This window comes from Carassius auratus, chromosome 38 (assembly GCF_003368295.1).
Source record: "Carassius auratus strain Wakin chromosome 38, ASM336829v1, whole genome shotgun sequence".
NCBI classification, from domain to species: Eukaryota; Metazoa; Chordata; class Actinopteri; order Cypriniformes; family Cyprinidae; genus Carassius; species Carassius auratus.
In genome coordinates, this window is record NC_039280.1 from 12,131,962 (window position 1) to 12,158,121 (window position 26,160).

The 26,160-nt window shown below is 37.7% G+C and overlaps 1 protein-coding gene across 5 annotated transcripts; it reads left to right on the plus strand.

The window, feature by feature from the left end:
• Nucleotides 1-26,118, plus strand: LOC113057104 (dynactin subunit 1-like). Of its 5 annotated transcripts, none has more exons than XM_026224194.1 (31): nt 1-106; nt 6,754-7,005; nt 7,106-7,184; nt 7,275-7,306; nt 9,063-9,083; nt 13,561-13,578; nt 15,023-15,043; nt 15,158-15,331; nt 15,608-15,805; nt 15,890-16,094; nt 16,415-16,493; nt 16,591-16,750; nt 16,954-17,058; nt 17,140-17,331; nt 17,446-17,559; nt 18,405-18,557; nt 18,667-18,827; nt 18,962-19,130; nt 19,706-19,774; nt 19,859-20,071; nt 20,155-20,316; nt 21,089-21,220; nt 21,305-21,430; nt 21,514-21,656; nt 21,768-21,937; nt 22,033-22,044; nt 23,023-23,135; nt 23,230-23,416; nt 23,497-23,570; nt 23,652-23,741; nt 23,815-26,118. In XM_026224194.1, the coding sequence occupies exons 2-31, from the start codon at nt 6,778-6,780 to the stop codon at nt 23,950-23,952; spliced, it is 3,738 nt and encodes a 1,245-aa protein (XP_026079979.1). In that variant the 5' UTR covers nt 1-106; nt 6,754-6,777; the 3' UTR covers nt 23,953-26,118. The 5 variants fall into 5 exon arrangements, with proteins under 5 accessions (XP_026079979.1, XP_026079974.1, XP_026079976.1 ...); XM_026224189.1 differs by lacking the exon at nt 1-106 and adding an exon at nt 2,466-2,921; XM_026224191.1 differs by lacking the exon at nt 1-106 and adding an exon at nt 2,466-2,921 and having other exon boundaries at nt 22,036-22,044.
• The last annotated feature ends 42 nt before the right edge of the window (nt 26,119-26,160 follow it).

A 26,160-nucleotide genomic window follows, 5' to 3' on the forward strand; every position in this document is an offset into this window, starting at 1 on the left:
CTCCCGCGGTGTGTGTGTGTGTGTTTGTGACGTCGCGCTCCTCAGGAAGTAACTGTCACATCCACATTGTCCGGGAAAACACACACCAAGCGTCAAAAACATCACGGTAAGCTCAAATGCATGGTTTGAAATAAAAAGCCTGGAAGAACCGTTCAATTTCCTCCCATCCTGGATGTTTTTTCGGTGTATTTACTAATCATTGTTCAGGTGAGGGGTGTAGCGGCTGTAGTGGATGATCGATGGGAGGATGATGAGCTGCTGGCGAGGCGCTCCCCTTCAATTCACTGTTTTTACTATTCACTACTACAACATTACCTAAATTACAGTGAAGACTGTATCGTTCTGCAATATTTATTTATTTATTTGTTGATTCATGTGGGGGGAGGGCTGGCAGGTGCATCATCAGTTGATCATAACTGCACAGAAAATAATCAAATGTGCACAATCATACTGCTTTCATTCCTCTTGTATACAAGTTTAATTAATTAATATACAATATATATAGTTAATATAGGATAGTTTAATTAATTAATGCTCAGAGGAGTCATTAAACAGACTATTTTATTTAATATCTTAATGACTGACGCCAATATTTTATATATATGTTTATACGTAGACACACACACACACATTACTGTATATTGTTTATATGTGACATTTATACAGACATTGTGCACACACACACACACACACACAAAAATCATTGGCATATATATATATATATATATATATATATATGGCTTACAACTGTTTTACAATAAAACAGCAAGCTGTATTATAGTTATTTTATAGTTATGTATAATTTTAATGTTCTAAACTCTTAAATTTACTATTCTACATAACTATGATAGAATTATAATAAAACTTGCTGTTTTATTATAAAACAGTTGTAATACACACACACACACACACACACACACACACACACACATATATATATATATATATATATATATATATATATATATATATATATAAAAAGCAAGTTTTATTATAAATGTAGTAAACCACCACACATATTATAAAAGTACCATGTACAGCGATGTTAAAACATTACATTTATGTTCTAGCAGACATTCTTATACATTCTTGTAAAGCATATTATGGAACGTCTCACTGATAATTAAGCTGAAACCGTGTTTTTGAGTGCACACGCCCTTGTGTCAGCTGATTTCCTCCCCCACTGAAGCATGTTCTCCTCCTCATATTGATGTTTTGTAAATCCTCTCTTACCCTATGTTGTATTTTCTGCATTTTCTAGCATTTAAACATCATTCCCCACCAAACCCCCCACCATGCCCTGTTGATTTCTTGCCTGAATAGAGTGTAACGCTGTGTATCACTGATACAGATGAGAGCCACTGTTTGATAGAGTGGTCAGAGGAGAGCAGCTGTCTTTGTGTGATTTATTTGTGCATTGTCTGCTCAGATGGACCCACAGTTGCTTACTGGTGAGCACAATGTTTTCAGCATTGCAACTGTCCTTTCTAACTGTATAACAGTGAACAGTGAATGTGTTGCAAACATCAGCATTTGCTTTCTGTGCAGAATGCATAATACAGAAATAAGCCCCCGGGGATTCAGTGCAGTTGTAGTTCATAAAGAGTGTTAATCCTGGCAGCATGTATATGTGTTTGTTTGTCAGTCTGTCGAGGCTGTGCACACTTCTCTCTGAACTCACTCGCTGTGTATGACTTTATATTGGAAGCTGCGTCACATTCAAATAGGTCTGGAGAGAAAAAGAGAGGCTGAACAAAGAGCCGGCCTTAAAGAGACCTGCTGCCTTAAATATCATCTTATATGCTAAGCATGTGAACCTTTGTGCATGAATGTTGTTCTTCAACAACAACATCCTCGCCCAGGGTACCACAGTAAAAAGAGCTCTTAAATCAGTGATCATAGCTGTACATGGCCTTTAGTAATCCAATGATTAATAACCATCAGATGGTTATTATCACAAATCCCAGTGTAATCAGGACGACTTTCTTGTATCACCCTGAAGGAGTTTATTTTGCAATAATAAAGTATTTCATCCCAGGTTTTACATTGTTGCTTACCACATAAATAAACAAATAGACATAAATATTAGTTTGAGTTTAAAATGCAATTATGCTATTATGCAAGAATATTTCACAGCAGAATGTTGCCATTATGTCATCAGAGTCAAGTATTTCCGAGCTATATAGCAATAATTTAATGTAATTTGATTATAATAATGATTTAATATATTGAATCAAAATGCTAAAAAAATAATCAAAACACAGTCACCTGTTTCAGTTGTGTAATAAACAAAGGTGCTATTTATTTAATGTCTGAAAGGGTCAGACTATAAAGTGGCAATCAATACATGTTAATAAATACATTTATTAAATCACTATTTATATGTTAAATACATTTACATGTTAATACAATTTTGCTGATCATTCAGTGTTGGAGGGCTTTAGGACCCAGTTCTGCCTCTTTTGCTCTCCTGCAGAAGGCAGCGCAGACATTAGCGCAGTTGCACTGCTCTCACACACTTCACCTACCAACACAGATCAGTCAAACCTGCATCACACACATCTCACTCCAACTCAATCTGATGCTGGGATCCTTCTGACAGTTCACATGTTAGCAGGTTCATCAGAGCTCAGACATCCAGTAGGACCTCCTCTGGTGTCTGTCTCAGTGTCCCCTCTGGGGTTCAGTCTGTGCCTCTGCCGGAGCTGGACCAAAACGCGTATCTCTGATACTAATCGTAAGGACAAAGGCTTGAGTGATGGGAGTTAGTTGGAAATAGAGAAAGACAGACAGAGAGATAGAAAGACGGTGGGTCGGGGGGTTGAAAAGCTTTTGAGGGTTGCTGAAGCAAGGCAAGGAACCGTTGTCAACGGCGACGCAGGAGCAGCATGTCTCAGATGAAACGATACACTTACAGCAGGGTGAGTGTCATACGGTGGACATCATTTCTGTTTCCGTCTGCCACGGTACATGTGAATACATGCATGTTTTTACTTGTATTAAAGTAGAATCAGTGTGCAGTTGTGGATGATGCTGTGCAGGTGTTGTAGCATGTGTCAGGAGAGAGCATGCGTGGGCTCAGCCAGTCTTCTAGAATTTGTAAGGCTCAGCTTTTGGCTAAAATTAATTTGCTTCTGTACAAACTCCTACAATCAACTGCAGTGTATGGTTGAGGCAGTTCTTGCTGCAGGCCAGTAATGCAATTGTTGGCAGCTGTTGAGTAAAACATTAAAACAACCATGATACAGAGATGAACATGATACATTTTGATGTTCATTTGACTTTTTTGCCTTTACTTGATTGTCTACACTGTACGTCATGTTATCATGGACTAAAAGTGTTTTGTAAAATCATGTTAAATTTGATTCTATAAAAGGGATAGTCCACACAAAAATGAAAATGATCTCATCATTTACTCTTCCCAAGCCTGTATGACTTTCTTTGGACAAAAAGGGAAGTCATTGGGAACCGATACCATTTGGTTACCAATATTCTTTAAAATAGTATGTTTTGTGTTCTGCATTCAAAGGTCATACAGATTTGGAACAACATGACAGTGAGTAAATGATGACGAAACTTGGCTAATATTAACAATCAAACCCTTTAACTCAACATTAGTCTTCTTTCAAACCCTTTAAATCATTTAGTTATTATTAGATCTAGACGTAAATCTTATGTCCTTTTCTTGCATGAAATATTAGACAGCACTGCTATTAACATAAAAATCCAAAATGGACTGTTAGTGAATAGTGGTGTATCCCCACAATAATAAATCCAGAATGCATTTGGGGAGCAGCCAGTGTTCCCTGTGAGGAAAACATATTAATAAACATAACTGATATGTCTTAATATGAAAAGACAAAAAGGTGAGGTATTGTATGAGGGTTAGTCCTCACCATGATAGAAAAACAAATGTGTGTGTTTATTTATTCATGTGTACTTATTGCCTGAAACCTTTTGTAGATTGTAAGAGCTTTTAAAACAGAAGTAAGTTAGTAAGTACTCAAATATATGCCTTAATTTAATATTTACAATACAATGAAAGCATGCAGGCAAAGAATTGAATGACAGCATTTAATTCATTCAAGAGCATCAGGCCTAGTACACAAATCTCCTCAAACACTGACACTTTATGTTTAGGACATGACTCTCTGCCGTTTAAGCTTCAAGTTTGTGTAGGTAACTTAATATCATTCAAATTATTTGGTTTTATTTTTTAACAATCTCCACAAGCTCCATATGAGCAATGACATTCCTAAAGCCAGAGTTTTCCTAATACTGACACAGTTAGTGACTTAATTCTGCTGAGTCACTAGTCAGTTTTCACAGCAACAGTCAGTTTGAACTCCTGTGTCCTGCATGTGAACATGACGTATCCTTCAGCTGATTTTAAAAATTAGCCAGTAACTTAATTCATTACACATTAAATCTGTGTAAAGAATGAACATGTCACATTTCAGTGAGCTGCTGCCAGCACAGCTCTCTTGTTTTCGAGTTGAAGGAGGTGTCACATCTATCACTTCTGTGCTGTTTCTATTGTTCCATTGTAACCTAATAATGTTCCCATCACTCCAGGTCATTTAGAGTTTACATTAGAGTCAGCAAGAATAATAAATAACACTGCAAATAGTGTGCCTTATCTTGTTATCTTGTACTGTGACCAGTACATATTTTTAGTATACAGTAGTTTCAGAAACTCATTTTGGACCCCAGCCTCTGTGTGATTCGAGAGAATTTAAATGATGAATTGGAAGTGAAATAGAGCAGGTCTCTCAGGGTCGGCTGGTGTGTGTGAGTTCCTGCACACTGTGACTGCAGGTAACAGTGATGTCTTCTGCAGTAAAGAATAAGGCTGCGTCAAAGACTTTTTCAGCCCTGAGCTCGGGTCTGAGTGCTCCTAAATAACCCTCAATTTTCCGCTGAGACATATAATCTGGAGGGCATGATAGACTGGTTCAGAAACGTAATGAGGAGCCTGCAAATGGCTTTAACTCCCCCAGATTGTCTGGTCACAATATTTTAACTTTATTCCACAAAATGTCTAAATGCCATTGCATTTGATAAGTTATACAGTTTGTCCTAGTCTGACTGACTGAACAGCACTGCAAACATGCTGAGATACAGTGCATCATCACCGGGACAGTTGACCTTTCGTAGGGAGTTTTACTGACTGGCATAATGCCGAATCTGCCATTTTTGTCCGACAAACAAACCAGACAGGAAAGTAGATTAAATTCGGTGGACTTGAACTGGTGAACTTAAAAAATGGTGTGAATTGACGTCTTTAGAAGATACTTTCTAATGTTTATTTATGTTTATTTAATGCTATAACTAGTATAGTAAGAAATGATCAGTTCACGTGCCGCTTCAACTAAAGCACGAGACACACTGCATGATTTGAGCAATCCTATAAGATCACCGCAAACCACACTTTGTGATATGGATCTAATAAACTTGGGTATGACCTGTTGACTCTTAGGCAATGAAGCACAAAGGCCACCATAGAAGAATAAAACGTCGTCAGTATGCACTAGTGATAAACAGAAATGTGTGAAGCACACTTTAGCAGTTTTTATGTGTGCTGAAAAAGAGGATGAAAGAGGAAGGAATAAGAGCTCGAGGTTAGCAGTTTTACTTTTTAGCATCATGTTGTTGCAACAAACACACTGTGTGCGATGATAATGGTGAACTTCTGAAACTCAGGTTTGGGTCGCAAGACCGGGACAACGGCAATTTTTTAACCTCTCTCCCTGTACGACACAGGACCACCGATTAGGAGACACGGTCACAGAAATCGCCACGATGGTTTCACAATGCCAATCTTTTGGGACAGCCAAAAATCGTGGAGTGTGTTTCGGACTTGAGGCAGTACAGTGATCTGTCATGACACATTAAAAAGCCACAAAACAGTATTTATTGTTTGAATTTCTGAAAAAAATTCAAAAAAATTTGAAAGCTGAGATTTTGTAACCTACCAAAACATAACCTATTCTGTTTTGTCTGTCCGTGTGTTGTAAGTTTCCTCTTTGCTCTGCAATTGCATTCCTTCAAACAATTTTTTCATTTTGAAATGAAACAAGTGAACTGCTTTTATTACACCATGTTTACATCGGACGTGAGAGGTGCCATGCGAAGCAGCAATAAAAAGCGCCACACAACAAGTACCCCATATTAAACTGTTGCCTCGTTCTATTTATGACATACTGACACAAAGTAAGTAGTCTACCTATGATTTTGCAACACGTCCCGTGTGGACAGACTTTAGCTGTTGCAGTGGGGTGTTAGTCATTGAATCATTAATTCAACCGATTTGTTCAGAAACACTGAATTAATCAGGATAAGACAACAATTACTGTGTGTTGCTTGATGTTACAAAGGTTTTGCTGTGACTTTGTTTGAAACTATTTTTGTTCACAGTAAAAATAAATGGACAATTTTGTGTATTATCACATCTGTCTGTCTATATATCTAAAATTTAGCCATTTCAAATCTAACATCTTCTTTTGGTAAACATGTTTCTTAAAAAGTGTGCTTTTACTGTAATTAAAGTTAGACAAAACCTATTTCTGCTAGATTTAATATTTTGTATCTAATGCAGACATTGATGCACTTCTACTGAATGTGTGACTAACATTCCCAAATACTTTTTAGGGCTACTATACATTGAGCCAAGAATGTTTTCATCAATCTACCATTTTTGATAAAATAAGAAGGTCTTTTTGTCCCTTAAGAGTTTTCCTCTCTTGTCCCCAGGCCACCAGCAGCGGCAGCAGCAGGATGAGTTCAGATGGAGGTGGGCGGCCCGTTAAGGTGGGCTCTCTCGTTGAGGTCATCGGTAAAGGTCATCGAGGCACCGTGGCATATATTGGAAACACCCTCTTCGCCTCTGGAAAATGGGTGGGAGTCATTCTAGAGGAAGCTAAAGGCAAGAATGATGGGACTGTGCAGGGTAAACGATATTTCACCTGTCAGGAGAACCATGGGATATTTGTACGCCAGTCACAGGTACTCCCATAGATGCGTGCATATACATAAACAGTGACAGGTGAAAACATGTCAATGTTCTTTTGTTGACTTCTTAGAAACTGCTGTGACCCTCTTGCAGATCCAGTTAGTGGAAGATGGGGCTGACACAACGTCTCCTGACACACCTGATGCTGCCACCTCCAAAATGCTGAAGCGGGGTAGGCAAACAATTCCAGGCACATATCTGCTTGCAACCATATTTTTCACATGAAATTGTAATGATCTCATTTTATCTTTTATTTTCTCAGAGATAATTGAAGGTCCAAAGTCAAACAAAGTGGTGAGTGAGGAAAGGGGTTTCAACATAATGAATACATTCTTACATTGGTACTTGTGCACATTGTTTCTGTGAGACTGTGTGTGTATATTCATAACATTTTTTCCTATACAAACACTGGTGCCCTTTTGAAAAGGTGTTTAGTCTCACTAAAACAGTTTATTTTGGCCAAGAACCACCCACTCAGACAGGAAAGGTTGGTCTGACCTATCTTAAAATTCAACGGCCACAGTTGGATTTTTTTTAAATGCCATGCAGGGGCGAGTTTATCTGAAATTGTTGATACACACAATAATAGTCTGTTCTGGCACTGGCTGTACTGAAAACAGCAGAGAATTTATTAGAAATGTGTGTAGTTAGAATTTCAGAATAAATACGTACCGTTATTAAGACCAAGGAATAATACTACTCAGTTCTACTAGTGAATATGCAGTTTACTTACTAGTGAAAGGCTCAAAAAAACTTGGGCATATCCATTTATTATTTCTTCCTTGAAGGTTCATTGCTATCACTTGAATTTGCAGGGCATTGGAACAAGTTTTAAAGCACTGGACCCTGCTTCCTTGAGCCCATTGTGTAGGCTCTTAGAAAAGTTGTTTAGTGCCAGCCTGTCAGAATTGAGCTTATCTCATATTTGTGTGTAATATGCATTTGACAGTCTGAGAATGGACTGTGGGTATGTCATCTAAGGCTACTTTACATTTAAAGGATTGTGTATTACCTCTCTTTTCCAGAAGAGGGAGATATTGTAACTCTCTTTGGCCATGACATATCGCTCATCCTGTGTCTGTGTATGTAAAAGTCAACTGTGTTTCTGATTCCCTTCTGATTTCACCTCATACATGAATTTACCAAGCATGCCTTTGCACTTTGTAATTCCTCCCAACCAAAAAATACATACTATATTGCATGAACACACATATAGTCTTTTTGCTCTTGTCCCTTGTGAAAACGAAATGTGCGTAATTGTAGGCTATTGAGTGTGCACGTGTAGTAAATGTATATAAACAATTGTCTCTTAACACACTTTAGTACCTATAAAAACTGCATTTTGTAGATTTACTTAAACGTTTTTAATGTTTATTGTTTCAATAAAACTTTGTCATGCTTTAAAGAAAAATACTTATTTTAATGTGTCCGCTAACATACTAAAACACTAAGCACAACTGTAGGGGGTTATTTGATATTACATTTAAAGATTATACATTTTAAAATTTAATTGCAACTTCATCCTTACAAATGTTTAATTACAAATATATTTTAATACATACTATACAGTAGAAACAATATTAAAGTATATTTTAATTTACCATAAGTGCTTGTCAGTACATACAACTGTAATAATAATTATGCAATTACACATAAAGCTACTTAAATGGATCAAAAAGCACTTTTAAGTTGCATTTACTATAAATATAATACACTTTCATTTAATGTAAATAACATATAAGGGATCTGACAATATTACATATTACATTCAGAGTACACTTTTGTATACAAGTACTCATTTTTAAAAATATGCTAAATTGTACTTATTTTTCACAGGGAATCCTGACTACACTCACTAATACAGACATGCATGAACACAACCTGTTTGCGTCACAGACACATAAAGTTTCTAAGATGCAAAAAGATTATTGCGCTGTTTATGTGGGAGTCTTGCTGCTTTTGTATGTGAGAGACGTTCATGCTCATTACAAACACACTGACTGATCAAATTTTAATGTGTCACCTCTTCCTCCTCCGTCTGAGTCTGCAGCGAGGAACCAAACCCAAAAAGGTGCTGCATGTTTCTCTAACCTCCGTTTCCATAGCAATGGCAATATTGAACAGCTCTGCTGCATGGCATCACACAAACAGCACATTACATGTGTGTGTGTGTGTGTGTGTCTGTGTGTGTTCATCAGGGGTGTTTCTATATTGTTTCTGCTAATTTTATGTATATTTATTCATGTGTGCTAGAGTGCTTTGCTAGCTGGATGACAGTGTTCTTAGATGAATGTTCTTCTTTTAAATGGATATTATGAATTAGCATGCTGAGTACAATGTGTTTATGTGTGTGTGAGACAGACCTAGTGAATGTGTGAGTGAAAGAGATTTGACTTTTGGTGTGTTCAAGTTAGAGACTGCAGAATATATTTTCAAAATCCTTGAAAATAGTTAAAATAATTAGTTGTGATTATTAAATTTTGATAAACAATGTGTTTATTGTAAAATCATTGTGTTTGACTATGATATATCATATAAGACTGTTTGATGAAAGACTGAGCATTTCCTTCCCTCTGAGTCAAACTTTGCACTGCGGCCTGGCTTGGCATTAGCTGTCTTGTCATTAGATCACCACTGAAATATTGGATTTGAAAGCTATGTGTGTGCGTCCCAGGGTTTTCTTCTAAATGTCAGTGCTTGGGGTAATGCTGTTTAGGAGGTTATCTAGTTCAGGCTGTCAGTATGAATTGTTTGTCGCTCTTGCCCAGAGGTATAAAGTATAAATGGACATTAACACTAGCACTACCGGAATTCTATAACTACTAGAACTGCCAATAGCGGTCATTTTGACTGTTCATACCAGACAGCAGTGAATGTCATTTTTGTCATGTTATATTTACTTCAAAGCTTCTATGGTCATGTTTTATAAAAAAATGTGGGGTAATTTAAGCATACATAATATAATATGTTCGTGATATTATTGTGTAAGAGCTACTAGAGCTCCCACAAAAGTGCATGCCACAATTTGCTTTCCGCAATTTGCATCCGGCAAGCTGGAGATCAAAGTTTTCACCGCAGTTAAAATGTTGTTTTTGAAAGTCAAAATGTCAACAAATATAAAATGAAGCAGAATATTTCGTTAGATAAAAACATATTGTGAATTTTGGAAATGATTACTTCTGTCTTTATTCAATACATTTTGAATTTTGGAGTTTACAATGCTTTAGCATTATCGGAAATGTTTGGACCACACGAATCGGAAACAATTTTATGCAGCCTCTAATGAAATCTAGAATGAATAAATAGTTCTGTTATATTTGGACAGATAATAAACTCAGAATCACTCTCAGAATCAGTGTCAGACGAACTGTCAAGAGACCAAGAGACATTGCTCTCTGCTCCTCCATCAGACTCTGCATCATCAATGTTCTCAAGCAAGGATAAAACCTCAGTGACAGTCATTTTCTTTCTTGTTGCTATTTTGACGGTAAAGCTAAGTTTTAGCTTAGCAAAAGCATACAAAACTGCCAGAGAAAGGTTGCTAGGCAACATCTTTAACGGCGGGAAAAAGCGCTGAGGAGATACAACGCCTGTAATATGTGCGGTCAAATTGACCGCTATGGCCATTCAAGGTAGAAATACTCAGAACTCTTTTGTGTTTTGTAATTTTAATAAAATAACAATGTTGAAATAAAATTTACATTAATTTAAGAAAAGTCATGGAACTGTAGTTATATGGGTTTTATTTCAACAAAGTTATTACATTGCAAATCTTTAAAACGGTCAAAATGACTGCCTTGGTAGTTCTAGTGTTAATGGAGAAGAGGACCAACTTAAACCTTGATTCAATGTAAATAAACTCAGCATGAATTTGGTAATAGAAACAACAGTTGATCAGTGTGGGGTTTTAGTTTTATTTATTGCTTAAAGCTAAGATTATATCACAACAGGCTATATTTCATAATTTCAGTCGATAAAATATAATTTCTATATCAATATGCTTCAGAAAACTGAAAAAAAAGTGTGAGCAACAACAAAACGTTGCTGGAGAAGGGCTTATTGAAAATGTTAATTCATTCTCTGCCAGCAGGAGGCGCTTTTGGGGCGGCAGAAACAGTGGTTTCCCTGGTAACGGCTGTACACAAAACCATGCCGCATTCATGAACACTACTTTATATCAGATAAAAAGTAAAATGTAAAAAAACGCACTATATAGTCTATTGATATTGAATTATTGTGCAGTCCTAGTAAGAATCCCAAATGATCAAGAAAACAACACAAAAATGTGCAAAAATTATATATGAATGTAAAAAAAAGTTTAAAGGGTATACCACCCAGTGTAAGCTTTTGTAGCAGTTAAAGTTTTTTTTTTCTGAGTGTATATATTATATAATACAAATATAAATAGAATTGTAGCTAATCTAATGCCTATTTTAATTTGATCTAATGCATATATATGTATATATACACTCACTGGCCACTTTATTAGGTACACCTTACTAGTGCCGGATTGGATGCCCTTTTGCCTTCAGAACTGCTTTTATTCTTCATGGCATAGATTCAACAAAGTGTTGGAAACGCGGTTGCTGCAGATTTGTAGGCTGCACATCCATGATGCGAATCTCCCATTCCACCACATCCCAAAGCTGCTCTATTGGATTGAGATCTGATGTAAATTGGATTTGAGTAAAGTGAATTCATTGTCTTGTCCAAGAAACCAGTCTGAGATGATTTGAGCTTTGTGACATGGTGCATTATCCTGCTGGAAGTAGCCATCAGAAGATGGGTACACTGTAGTCATAAAGGAATGGAAATGGTCAGCAACAATACTCAGGTAGACTGTGGTGTTTAAATTATGCTCAGTTGGTACTGAGTGTGCCAAGATAATATCCCTCATACCATTACATCACCAGTCTCAACCGTTGAGATAAGACAGAATGGATCTATTCTATGCTTTCATGTTCTTTATGCCAAATTCTGACGCTACCATCTGAATATCACAGCAGAAATGGAGACTCATCAGACCAGGCAACGTTTACCAATCATCTATTGTCCAATTTTGCTGAGCCTGTGTGAACTGTAGCCTCTGTTTCCTGTTGTTAGCTGACAGGAGCGGCACCCGGTGTGGTCTTCTGCTGCTGTAGCCCATCTGCTTCAGGGTTCAACATGTAGTGCATTCGGAGATGGTATTCTGCATAACTTGTTTCTAATGAGTAGCTGTTTGAGTAACTGTTGCCTTTCTATCACCTCTAACCAGTCTGCCCATTCTCCTCTGACCTCTGACATCAACAAGACATTTGTTGACATCACAACTGCTGCTCACTGGATATTTTTTTCTTTTTCAGACCATTCTCTGTAAACCCTAGAGATGGTTGTGTGTGAAAATCCCAGTAGACCAGCAGTTTTTGAAATACTCAGAGGTTCTGTGGTAAAACACATTCAAAATTTAGCAACAAGCTTGATTATATGAAACCTGTAATATTAGGTCTATTTAGTACTGAATCGCAAATAATAAGCCCTAATAAATGCAGGCGATTAATATGACATGACATATTAAGACTAGTATAGAATGCAGAGAGAAAACAAGTGAAGGTCCAGGATTATTTTTCATGTTTGTTCAGCCCTCTCTCTGTTTTCTACTACACATCACTTTTCTCTCTTGCAGAGCTGTAATGTGATATATCAATCTGTCCCCATCCTTCTCCACTACTTTCTGTAATGGATCCTCAAATAACGATGCGCCTGCTCTTATAAGCCGCAGTAATGCATTTAAGGCATACAGAAACACATTTCAGATCTTAAAATGATTTGTAAGTGAACTAAGGGTCCCATTACATATTGTTAACTGTACATATCTACATGTGTTAAACTTGAGTCTAAGTTTAAACTAGAAGTTGCTAAAACATGGCGTGCCTGCATTCACAGACTGGAGAGCCCATAGAGATACTAATGGAGTGTTGCTAGGATACAGGCCAGACTCCCATCGGTCCCGCCCTCTCTCCCTCTTTCTGCTTTTGTTCCAGCCTGTCTCTCTCTCGTCTGGAGGGAGGGGTGGATGTGTAGTGATGTAATGTGCTTGCTAGGCAGCCGTTGGCACTGAGAGCTTACGAGTGGAGAGAGCAGGAGAGCCAGAGATGGATGCAGACAGAGAGAGGCTGGCGGCTGCAGTTTAGCAGAGCCTCAAGGACAGCGTTATAATCAGAGAAGTGTTTGGAAAGGGGCTCGATTCAGTTCCGGTTGGAGAAAAAGGAGTTAATCACTGCAGTGCAGGAGAGGGGAGACATTTCAGCTGCAGCAGAGACGACCTGCAACACCGTCGCTGTGTGTGTGTGTGTGTGTGTGTGTGTGTGGCTAGCACTTGCCAACTGCTGTATGAGTGTGTTTGTGGCTTTGCTAGGGGCTTGACCTGCTCTCATCTCGATCTGCTGTTAATGTGACTCAATCCTTCTTCCTGCTCTTTTTCTGCACCTGGTGTGTGTGTGTGTGTGTGTGTTTGTGTGTGCACCTGTGTGTGTGTTTCCTCTTCAATCGGCAATATGATGAGACAGGCACCTACGACTCGTAAGGTACAAAAAATTGTTTACTATGTATGTTGCATGCAAGACGCTCAGTGGTTTATTGTCTAACTAAGGTGTTTGTGTGATTTATGGAGATGATGATCTGTTTGATTGTTGGTATGTCAGCGCACGTGATAGGTTGTTTCCTATTGATCATAAGATTCATTTTAATTCAGTTGTCTTAGTGATTAGTACATTTTGTTCTCTTAATAGGTGACTATAACTAACATGATCTGATGATGTACAGTGGCCACAAAAAGTATCAACGTAAAAATGTTTTAATGTTTTTGTATTTTAATACAGAATATCTAAATGTGGTATTTATGTTAAATGGATAAATCGCAAACAAAACTTACAAGTAAAATTATTCATAAAAAGATAACAACAAAAAATAAAACAACAAACATATTGTTCAAAATTATAAGTATCTGGACACTTTCTGATTAGTTGATCATATTCATAGTTGCTCTGACAGGACTGGAAAAACACTTACTTTGTTTTTTTTCTTTTTTCCAGTGGAATGAAATTCATATGTTTGACTTTTAGGGCCACTGTATGTATATACATTATAATAAAAAGTGAGGTCAGTAAGATTTTGTTGAAAGAAATTAATACATTTTAATTAAGAAAAAGTACATTAAATGTACTAAAAGTGACAGAAAAGACATTTATGATGCTACGTTTCCACCAAAATACGAAAGTAGCATAACTGTTTTTAACATTGATAATAATAATAAAAACTCTTGAGATGCAAATCAACATATTACAGTGATTTCTGAAGGATCATGTGACACTGCAGACTGCAGTGATGGCTGCTGGTAATTCAGCTTTGCATCACAGGAATAAATACAATTTGAAAATATATTAAAATAGAAAATAGCTATTTACAACTGTACAAATATTTCACAATGTGCTGTTTTTACTGTATTGAAAGTAAAGTAGTAAATGCAGCCTTAGTGAGCAAATAAAACTTATTTTAAATCTTACTGACACCAGTCTTTTGTATGATAGTGTAACTTATGTAAATGGCATACATTTTAAAAAATGTTTCATATTCTGTGTAACGTGCTGACAGTCTGTGCGTGTATGTGTGCATGCCTGTATGTAAACGAGTGCAATTGTTTGACCCGGTTGGTGCCAGGCACTCTTCTTTGTTGGCAGACAGATAGTGATATAAAGAGTTTTACTGTTTGATTCCTTACGTGCTAAAAAAAACATTTTTGATATTAAAGACAAAAGCAAGCATATCATTCATGTGATGGAAAAAAATGTGCAAGTCGTTTATTAAGGCTCACACAGCTTCTTCAGTTCTCTTTTAATGCGTATGCCTTTCTTTCTGTTTCTAATCTTTGCTATAAATGTGTTTTCTCCTATTTTTCCTTGATTCTCCATTTTTCATCTGTCTGCTGACCTGTGGTGGTCAAATATCTTTAAACATTTGTCTTCTCCTCAGACCACCACCAGAAGGCCCAAGGTGAGCTCGGCCCTGCAGGTCACATCTGTGTGCGCTTGTGTTTGCTAAATTAAAGTTTGTAGTTGATGTGATTCATCAGAGAGTTTTTCAGTGATCTGTGCGTGTGTCTTTCAGCAAACACGGGCTGGAGTGGGGGTGAAGCTGGGCTCAGGATCAGCTTCTGCTGGAGAGATGAGCAGCAGTGAACCCAGCACACCTGCCCAAACACCACTGGCTGCTCCAGTTATACCTTCACCTGTGGGATCGCTGCTCTCACCCGGGGCTCCTCCCATCCCGGGACCCACCAAGGTCACACATACAGACACAAATATAACCACTACTTTCATTCTTTCTTTATTTTCAAACTATTTTTGCATTATTTTGAATTTTCAAGGTCATAGATGTTATGCAAAGTTCAACAAAAGGCTATTTGCCTGTTTTCTGATTAGAAATGGGTATATCATTTAGAAGGTTCAGAACTATTGAGCGACAAAAACCACAGCACGACCTTTTTCTGACATTCACGTAAATGTGAAAGGTCTTACAGTGTCCGCACTCTGCATGCATGCATTCACTCTCTTGCAGGAAGAGGAGTCACTGCGTGGCCAGGTGAAGGACCTGGAGGAGAAGCTGGAGACGCTGAAGATGAAGAGGACAGAAGACAAGGCAAAGCTGAAGGAGCTTGAGAAACACAAGATTCAACTGGAGCAGCTGCAGGAGTGGAAGAGTAAGATGCAGGAACAACAAAATGAACTGCAGAAACATCTCAAGGAGGCCAAGAAGGTATCAAGTTACTGCACAGGAATCTATCACGATAAGTGTCAGAGTGTGGATAATGAAAGTGGCTGATATCCTCCTGTTACGCAGGAAGCTAAGGAAGCTCTTGAAGCTAAAGAGCGCTACATGGAAGAGATGGCGGATACAGCAGATGCCATTGAGATGGCCACTCTGGATAAGGAAATGGCTGAAGAGCGGGCCGAGTCACTGCAACTGGAGGCTGACGCTCTAAAAGAGAGAGTGGAGGAGCTGACCATGGACTTGGAGATACTCAAACATGAGATAGAGGAAAAAGGTACAAACACACCTAAACATACGCTGGTCTGGGCACAGGTGTGATGGTAAAGCTACTCATTCAGCAGCCTTTCTCCAGTTGTCAGAGTAATTTTTCTTTTTTTTCTTTTTATGAATAGAACGTTCAAAAGAACAGCACTCATTTTGAAATTGTTTGAAACATTATATACATCTTCACTGACACTTTTGAACAATCGAATGAGTCCTTGAGGAATTAATGTATTTAATTATTTACAAAAAACAAATGTCATTGATCCCAAAATTTCACAGTATATATGCGTGTTAGTATTCACTGATGAACCTATAAAAACTGGCCTGCAGGATCAGATGGAGCAGCGTCTAGTTACCATGTGAAGCAGTTAGAGGAGCAGAATGCTCGACTGAAGGAGGCTTTGGTGAGGTAAGTGTGTAAGGACGAGTCCCGTGGTTCACATCAGTGTTGTTTGACTTTGGTTGTGCTCTGTGAAGATCCTGATCTCAACTGTTTTGTGCATTAGGATGCGTGACTTGTCTGCATCAGAGAAACAAGAGCATGCGAAGCAACAGAAGCTAATGGAAAAGAAGAATTTTGAGCTGGATGCGCTGAGATGCCAGAAAGAGAACCTACAGGAGGAAATGAAGATGGCTGAGAAAACAGTTGATGAGCTCAAAGAGCAAGTGAGTGGTGCCACTATTAACACTGAAAGATGTAATGAGAGTTATAAAAAAGAGTGTATAAAAATGCTGCATATTCTTCACTGTGTAAATTAAATATACATTTCTTCTTATTAAAGTTGTAAAGGTGATTTAGTCAAGATCAGTGACCCCCTAGTCATAGATGTGGTAATGATCACTCGAATATGTGTGTGCTCGTGTGTCAGGTGGATGCTGCGCTCGGGGCGGAGGAGATGGTGGAGATGTTGACGGAGCGTAATCTAGACCTGGAGGAGAAAGTACGGGAGCTCAGAGAAACCGTCACAGATCTGGTGAGCGTTCAAAGAGTTTGTGCAGAAGTGTATGCCATGATGTAACCGTATACTGAGGTTTGTGTACATGTGCTGAGGTAGGAAGCCATCAATGAGATGAATGATGAGCTGCAGGAGAACGCCAGAGAGACGGAGCTGGAGTTGAGAGAGCAGTTGGATCTGAGTGCTGCCAGCGTCAGGGAGGTGGAGAAGCGGGTGGAGGCGGCACAAGAAACAGTGGCAGACTACCAGCAGACCATCCAGAAATACAGAGAGCTCACCGCACACCTGCAGGTGCCGCTGTGCTTCACAACATACGATCCTCACCACATTAATACAGCTTAAAATGCAGACCTCATAAATCAAATGGGGCATGTACATCACATAGTTTGTGTGTGTGTGGAGCAGGAGGTGAACAGGGAGCTGATGAGCCAACAGGAAGCCAGCACCGAGCAGCAGCAACAGCCTGCAGAGATCTTCGATTTCAAGATCAAATTTGCAGAAACCAAAGCTTACGCCAAGGTGAATCTATACAGTATTTCAATACGCTGCTATTCAGGATCCAATTCACATTTATTTAAATTCAAGACTTACTAAAACGTCCAGGTAATGAAATGTTCAGACAACCTCTTTATTAAAAAAAATTGCTTCTTTTTTATGTAGTCCTGTGATTTTTAATAAACAGATGAAATTCACAAACTAATTCATGATCGTTTTTTAATGAATCAGTTGAACTGTCTGAACTGAACACAGGGGTCATTGTTTTGTTTTTTTTTATTATGAAACTGAATTGTTAGATGATTCATTTCTTCACTGAACTGCAGGATATTACTGTATGTTGTACTCAAAATGAGCCAGAGGTTAATTGCTGACTTGTATGACAATATGACAATATGATTAGCTGAGTAGCAATAAAATACATTCAACATTTGAAGTGGATCAAAAAAGTTCATCAAAGTTGTCCTAAGACAAGAATGCATTTTGGTTTTAGGACAACTTTGATGAAAGGTTTTGGTCCACTTCAAATGTTGACTAGTGTATATTACTGTTCAAAAGTTTGGGGTTTGCAAGATTTTTTAATCGTTTGTTAATACTAATAATAGCACATTAATAGCACAGATGTGTTAAACGGACAGTAAAAACATTTTTTTTAAAAAACATTCAGAAATATTTCTAATTCAAATAAAAATGTATAAACATTTCTATTGTTTTTACTTTATTTTCTTACCTACAAAAATGCTTATCTACCACAAACTCTTAGGTAGTACTAGTTATGTTTTTGTGTTGTTGGAGGATGGATGCCCCCTGTTGGTAAAAAAATAAAATTAACACTCCAGATGTTTGTGTCTCTCTGTTTGTAATTCTAGGCCATAGAAATGGAGCTCCGTAAAATGGAGGTAGCTCAGGCTAACAGACAGGTGTCACTGCTGATTTCCTTCATGCCTGACTCCTTCCTGAAACACGGAGGAGACCACGACTGTATCCTGGCTCTGCTGCTCATCCCACGACTCATCTGCAAGGTCAACTTTCTGAATATACGTCTTGCTAACCACTAAACCATGGTCATTCCAGTCTACTGTGTGCTTTCCGTGAGTTTTGATTGAATGTGTTTGTGCATGTCTGCTGTAGGCAGAGCTGATCAGTAAGCAGGCTCAGGAGAAGTTTGAGTTGACTGAGACGTGCTTTCAGAAGCCCGGCATGAGAGGAGCCGCCGGAGAGCAGCTGAGCTTTGCTGCTGGACTCGTCTATTCTCTCACACTGCTACAGGCAACCCTGCACAAATATGAACAGTCAGTTTGCCTAAACTTACACACACTTTCTAACATCCTCAAGAGCATTAAAGGCTTCATGAATGATGGCATTATTTTCTGTTGGGGTAGAGCACCTCAGAAGTCTTGTGCCTCTCTTTATCTGTCATGTGCAGTGCTCTGAGTCAGTGCAGTGTGGAGATGTACAAGCGTGTGGGTTCTCTGTACTCTGAGATGAGCGTTCATGAGCGATCCCTGGATTTCCTCATAGACCTCCTATATAAAGACTTGCTGGATGAAACCGTCAATGTGGAACCCCTCACCAAAGCTATTAAATACTATCAGGTATCGCAGCACAATGCCATTTTGTAGCACTTGCATTGCAGAACTGTACTAATATTCCTCATATATTAATATATTTTCTTTTTTTTTCTTTAGAATTTTTTAGAGCACATTCCAATAATTGACTCTTATGCTCTCCAAGACAGCATTTATTTGATCAAAAAAAAAAAAAACAGTAGTGTTTTTATGAATCTAAATGTTTTTAATGTCAATTTTGATCAGTTTAATGTCTCCATCCTTGCTGAATCAAACATATTAATTTCTTAAAAAAAATTGATGTTACTGTAGATATATCAGACTTATCTCCTTGATAAAAATTACTGACGCTGTCATTGCTATTGCTATATTATTCACATATGACATTGTGCTTGGTCAAAGTTAATAAGCTGACATTCTCATACCCATCTGACAGAAAAAATATTTTCACTCAGTATCATGACTGCTGTAAAGCATCTCCCATGCCAAAGACTGAAACCTAAACTTACCTAGTGAACTACTATTGGTCTTTCAAGCTCTGGCTGTATCCTCAAATATGCCATTAGAGATATTTATTGACATGCACGTCTCCTTTGTTGTAGCATCTTTACAGTATTCATCTCGCTGGACAGCTTGAGGACTGTACCATGCAGCTGGCAGACCACATCAAAGTAAGCAACTCACTTAGACAAACTCAAAGAGAGAGACCCGGATCGGTACACATCCCTTTAACACATCTTCACGTGTCTGTTTAGTTTACCCAGAGTGCTCTGGACTGTATGGCAGTAGAGGTCGGGCGTCTGAGGGCCTTCATACAGACAGGGCAGGATGAGGAAACGTTTTGTGTGCTGCTGAAGGATCTGGACACTTCCTGTAGTGACATACGACAGTTCTGCAAGAAGATCCGTCGTCGCATGCCAGGCACAGACGCACCAGGCATCCCAGCCGCCCTCAGCTTTGGACCACAGGTGATGTGCAGCCCTCATGTTCATATTATCTAGACATTCGATTGTTTCTGTACCTTTGACAGCTAAGGCTTCCACTGATGTAGGTGTGTGAGACCCTGGCTGACAGCAGAAGGCAGCTGGCCTGGGTGAATGCAGTGCTGCAGGAAGTGGCAGCGGCAGCCGCTCAACTCATCGCCCCTCTCAGCGAACACGAGGGACTGCCAGCCGTCAAACTGGAAGACATGGCCTTTAAAGCAGCTGAACAGGTATACAGTACAAAACAAGTGTGGGTCACCACAAAAAAATAAAATAAAAATAACATACAAAATGTTTAAGTCTTTTATGTTCACCAAGACTGATCAGTAATACAGTGGAAACGGTTACATTTTGAAATATGATTACAGTTATAAATAAATGTTTTCTTTTTTAATATATTGTAATTTGAATAAAGTAATGCAATTTTTGTCTGCGATGGCAAAGTTGAATTTTCAGCATCATTACTCCAGTCACATGATCCTTTAGAAATAATTATGATATGCTGATTTGCTGCTCAAGAAACATCAAGAAACAACTGTTCTGCTTAATATTTTTGGAAACTGCTAAGTTGTATTTTTTTTAGAATTTTTGATGAATATAAACTAAAAAAGAACAGTATTTATTTGAAATCTAAATATTTTGTAACAGTATAAATGTCTTTACTGCTGCATTTGATCAGTTTAATATGACCCCAGAGCTGTGAACGATTAGGTCTTTTTTTTTTTTTTTTGACAATTATTAATTAAGTGCTTAATTATTAAGCACATAATACGTTTGGACATTTTATATTTAAGCAATTCTCATTGCTGTCACTTATTTTTTATAAAAATATATTATTTTTTTAAATAATATTTTTATTCAAATAAGCATTAATATAATATAATATAATATAATATAATATAATATAATATAATATAATATAATATAATATAATATAATATAATATAATATAATATAATATAATAGCAAATGGGGATGTAATGTTATCTTCTTTTTTTTCAGATCTATGGGTCACAGGGCATAAACCCTCAAGAGTGTCTGCGCCAGTCATGCAGTGTTGTCATAGCCACCATGAACAAGATGGCTACTGCTATGCAGGAGGGAGAATATGACTCTGAAAGACCTCATAATACAGTGCGTCTGAGCTCAGTCTGCCTGTCGAACCCTACGGCTATGAATCTGTGTGCTTGTGTCTCAATGTGCATGTATTCGTTGTAGGTATCGCCTGTGGAAGTCCGAGCAGCAGCACTGAGGGCAGAAATCACTGATGCTGAAGGACTCGGCCTCAAACTTGAAGACAGAGAAACTGTCATCAAAGAGCTCAAGAAATCCCTTAAAATAAAGGTAGAAGAAATCATACTCAGACTTGCCAAGAAGTATTAAGATAACAAAAGCTTGAAATAGTGTCGAAATGGTGTTGTTTCTAGGGAGAGGAACTGAGCGAGGCTAATGTGCGTCTCAGTTTATTGGAGAAAAAGCTGGACAGTTCGTCTAAAGATGCGGATGAGCGAGTAGAGAAGATCCAGACGGTCCTAGATGAGACCGTTTCGCTCCTGAAAAAGAAGGAAAAGTAAGTGATGACAAAGAGGATTGTTGCACATAACTCCTAATGTGGGTCTTAATGTCCCATTATAGAAATGGGGAAATTGTATTCTTTTAATATGAGTATTATAATCTGTAGGGAGTTTGAAGAGACCATGGATGCTCTCCAGGCTGACATAGACCAACTAGAGGCAGAGAAAGCTGAGCTTAAGCAGAGAATCAACAGCCAATCAAAGATGACCATGGAGGGCCTGAGAGGAAGTCAAGGCTCTGGCATCGCCTCTGTTGTGACTTGTGGCATCACTGCAGGTGGGAATCAGTTTAACTTAAACACTAAGCTAAAATGTCTTAAGTCTTTATTTTAAATGGTCTAATATGTCTTCCATTTTTTCTATTCCTTTTAGAAGAACAAAAAGGTAAATTTGTTGTCAGTGTGACATTTATATCTCTTCACTCTCTTTTCCTCTCCCTCATGGTCTCTCTGTGAGCTGCATGTGTGCATGAATGTTATTCTTGCTTATATTGTCCTTTTACGAGTTGCATGGACTGCAAACAAGAGCCATGCAATAAGTGACCATAACATAGTGTCATTTATTGCACAGAATACTCTTTAATATATTTAAGTAGTATTCAACAGTGTAGTTTCCTTCCTCACAGCTTACATGCTATTTCATGTCTGCAATAAAACTCTCTGTGGACTCTTTCTTCTCATATATTATATTATTTAGCCATCTAACAAGTATGATAATGTAAAGAAAACTAGACATTAAAGCAAATAAAATAAAAAAATAAATAATAATAATAATAGGGGTTTATTTTTTTGTGTATTATCACATATATATATATACTTTGTAAATCAATATAATATTTGAAATCTCATTTATTGCATCTGTTTTATCATCTCTATTTAGTGATGCATTGAAATAACCTAAATGGATTTAATATTTTACACCCAGAAAATGCCCCCTTTGAAATAATATAATATTTTAATAAACACTAACATGGCGAGTGTTTGGGGTTGGTAAATTTTTTTGTTTTTCAAAGAAGTTCACCAAGGCTGCTACAGTAAAACAGTATTATTGTGAAATTTTTATATATTTCTGTGATGCAAAGCTGAATTTTCAGCAACATTAGTCTTCAGTGTCGCATGATCCTTTAGAAATATGTTGATTTGCTGCACGGCTTTTCATCCTTAATATTTTTGTGCAAACTGATATTTGGTTCTGATTTTTTTCTAAAAGGCTCTACTGTTAAATAAAAGTATTAATTTCTAAAAAAAAAATTCTGATCTCAAGCTTTTGAACTGCTGTGTATATACCGTATTTTTTTATATTTTAGAAGAACACATGAGTTGTCTCTGTATTTGTTAACATGTAATTTGTTGCATGTTAAAGGTGTTTGTGCAGCTGCCGGAGTGCAAGTGATAGATTCTCCACTGCTGACTCAGCAGATCGAAGCTCAGCGACTCAGTATAAAGCACCTGAAGAACGAGAACAACAGACTAAAGGTCTCCGCTACAGCTTCACAAGCACATTTCCCCAATGCAGGCCCTGAAGATTTATTCTCACTTTTGTTTTTGTGTGTGTTTATGTGGACCGCAGGCTGAAAAGATGCGTGCTCAGCTGGCATCTCTTCCTCCTCTGAACGTGCCAAAGCTGGGCTGGCGAGAGGGCTGCAGGCCCGAGGTGCTGTCCAGCGCCCTCTACCGCAAAACAGACCAACTGCTGGATACTCTCCTCCAGATGAGTGCCAATGTGAAAGTGGTGGACATCACTGGGAAATCTCCAGGTCTGGCATAATTACACATACATTTTGATTTCTATTGTTATATAGTAATTATTCTACAGTGCTTGTGTTTTCATTAACAGTGAGTCCCAGTGCGCAGCTCCTGGAGCAAACAGCAAGACTGCAGTCACTCAGTGAAACACTCGATAGGCTTAAGGTAAACCAAAAATGAATCGAAACCATCAAGTCATCATTAAAATGTCTCTTGCACTTATTTAAGCAACATATTTCTCTGAAGGATGAGGTTGCTGAACATGTAGTGACTCACAGGCCGGGTGCTCAAGCCTCGTCTGATTTTGCCACTTTTCCCTGCACTTCCTTTGTGAAGGTAAGACAAATACACAAAATGTACATTGTTTGGGTCTATATAAATCCGTTATTCGTTCTCCTTCTGCTCTCAGGCAAAAGAGGAGAAGAAAGGGGATGCTGTGTTAGTCGGTCGTGTGATGATGCCTTGCGCCCGAGGACAGGAAGAGATGCATCGTCTAGTGCTTTCAAAGATACAGTTACAGAGAGTTCATCGCCTTCTCCAGACTTAAAATAACCCCAAAATACAAACTTACTCACATTCAGTCTTCAAAATTGAAACAACAGATATAATGGAGGATGTATCTGGTGCCACAATCCAATATCAAAAAACACAATAGATCAAGTCAAGCATTTTGAAAGCTTTCGATTATATATTCCACGCCAAATCTGTAATATGATACATAAAATAAATTTAAATATAAAAAAATTCAAAATTTATGCATTTAGCAGACGCTTTTATCCAAAGCGACTAACAGAGCATTCAGGCTATCAATTTTTACATATCGTGTTCCTGGGGAATCGAACCCCCAGACTATAGATTTCCAACATGAGTGATTCTGAGGACGCTTTAACAATTAGACTTTATTCAGCATGATCTCTGCTGCTTTATACCTGTATCCATTTGATCTTTCTCTTCCTGATTTGGATTCCCATTGATCCATGTTTAGAATTATTTAGCTAAAATGATTGCAGTTCAAATTGTGCATGTTTGTAATCAGTGGTGCTTCATAAGTGATTTGACGTAAAGTGATAGCTGACCCAAAAATGAGAATTTTCTTATTAATTACTCATCCTCATGTCATACCAAACCCACAAGACCTCTGTTCATCTTCAGAACATGCGTCGTTATACTCTTGTGAATGTGTAGTGGAGACTGACATAGAAGAGAAGAAATTGTTGAATAAAGTCGTTATTTTCTCGTTTTTTTTTCTTTGCGCACAAAAAGTATTCCTGTAGCACCGTAAAATTAAGGTTGAACCACTGATGTCACAAGGATGATTTTAAAGATGTCCTTACTATATTTCTTGGCCTTTGTTTCAGTTTTGTTGCTGTCTATGCAGGGTCAGAAAGTTCTTGGATTTCATCAAAAATATCTTAATTTGTGTTCTGAAGATGAATGAAGCTCTTATGGGTTAGGACTGACATGAGGGTGAGTAATTAATTACAGAATTATAATTTTGGGGGGAACTTTTTCTTAAAAATTTTGAACTGACGGGCGATAAAACAGGAAAAATGCCAATGAAGTGGAGAAGTCATGTGATTTGACCAGTAAACATCCACCCGAAAACTCTAGAAACCACATAGCAATTGCAGTGCAACATACCAAGAACATTTTACTCTTATAGCATCTTATAGCATTGCTTTAGCAACTACCTGAAGCACCTGTGTGCATCAAGTCCTGTATGTACAAGCATCACGTACATTATCTTCATAAATCATAAAAATCTAGGTCTCATTTGTGGTTGTTCGTCAAATTTTCATTGGCAAAATCCAGCCATTTCAACTGGGAATCCACCCAACTGGAAATTATGCATAAGAGCGAAATAATTCCCCATTCAGATTTCATAACAGATTCAAGTTGGCCATGTGGATTGACAGCATTAACCAAAAGCAAGCTGCTTGGTTTGAAAGTGACTTCTGTGTGAGCTTTGGCTCACAAAATTTCACTGAAATGTTGCTAATTTGAATGCACCTCAATTTTCAAGTGTTTCAAATCTTTTTCAAACCTATGATTTGTCATTTTATACATGCAGTGTTTACAGAACCTTTAGAATCAGGAGGCCAATGGTGAATAAAATCCCAATCTTTGGTCTTTATTTATGTACTGTAAACAAGCACACATTGAATGATTCAGTGTAGGACTGCTTAGTTTTTCTCTTTAAATCAGATCAGATGCTACTTTATCAGTGAATCCTTGGCACAACCCTTTTCATGTACTCATAACAGTTTCTCAAGCATCAGACAGGAAGGATAATATGTTCTCATTCACTTTTCAAATATATAATAACAGTCAAAGATTTAAAAGCTCTTTGTGCTTGACTATGTTGATTGAATGTGCCATGCCGATGTGCTTTTGTAAAGAAAATACAATACAAATTTGAATTAATGATCAGACTGAGTGCCAAGCAAGGAATGGATGACATCAGGTGAATGCTGCTGTGGGTAAAAATAGAGAAGACATCGTTAAACAATATTTATTAACTGTTGAATATTTGCTTCAAGAGATTGTCAATATTCAAGTGGTCTTAAGTTAGCAATTGTTAGCTTTGTTACTATTGTCTAAGTTATTAACTTGTTATTAAACCGTATAAAGTGCATAATGTTGCTTCCAGTATTGTTGAATGTGTTGGCATCTTATATAATGTGAGTCAATGAAATAAATTGTCAGAAAAGCTCGCATCGTTTGAATTTCAGTATTTTAATTAAAATATTTTTAT

Coding starts and splice junctions, on each gene's coding strand:
- LOC113057104 (XM_026224189.1), top strand. CDS start 2,889: ATGTCTCAGATGAAACGATACACTTACAGCAGG. Junction 18,558..18,666: donor TCCCACGACTCATCTGCAAG/GTCAACTTTCTG, acceptor TGTCTGCTGTAG/GCAGAGCTGATCAGTAAGCA. Junction 21,657..21,767: donor CTCCTGAAAAAGAAGGAAAA/GTAAGTGATGAC, acceptor TATAATCTGTAG/GGAGTTTGAAGAGACCATGG.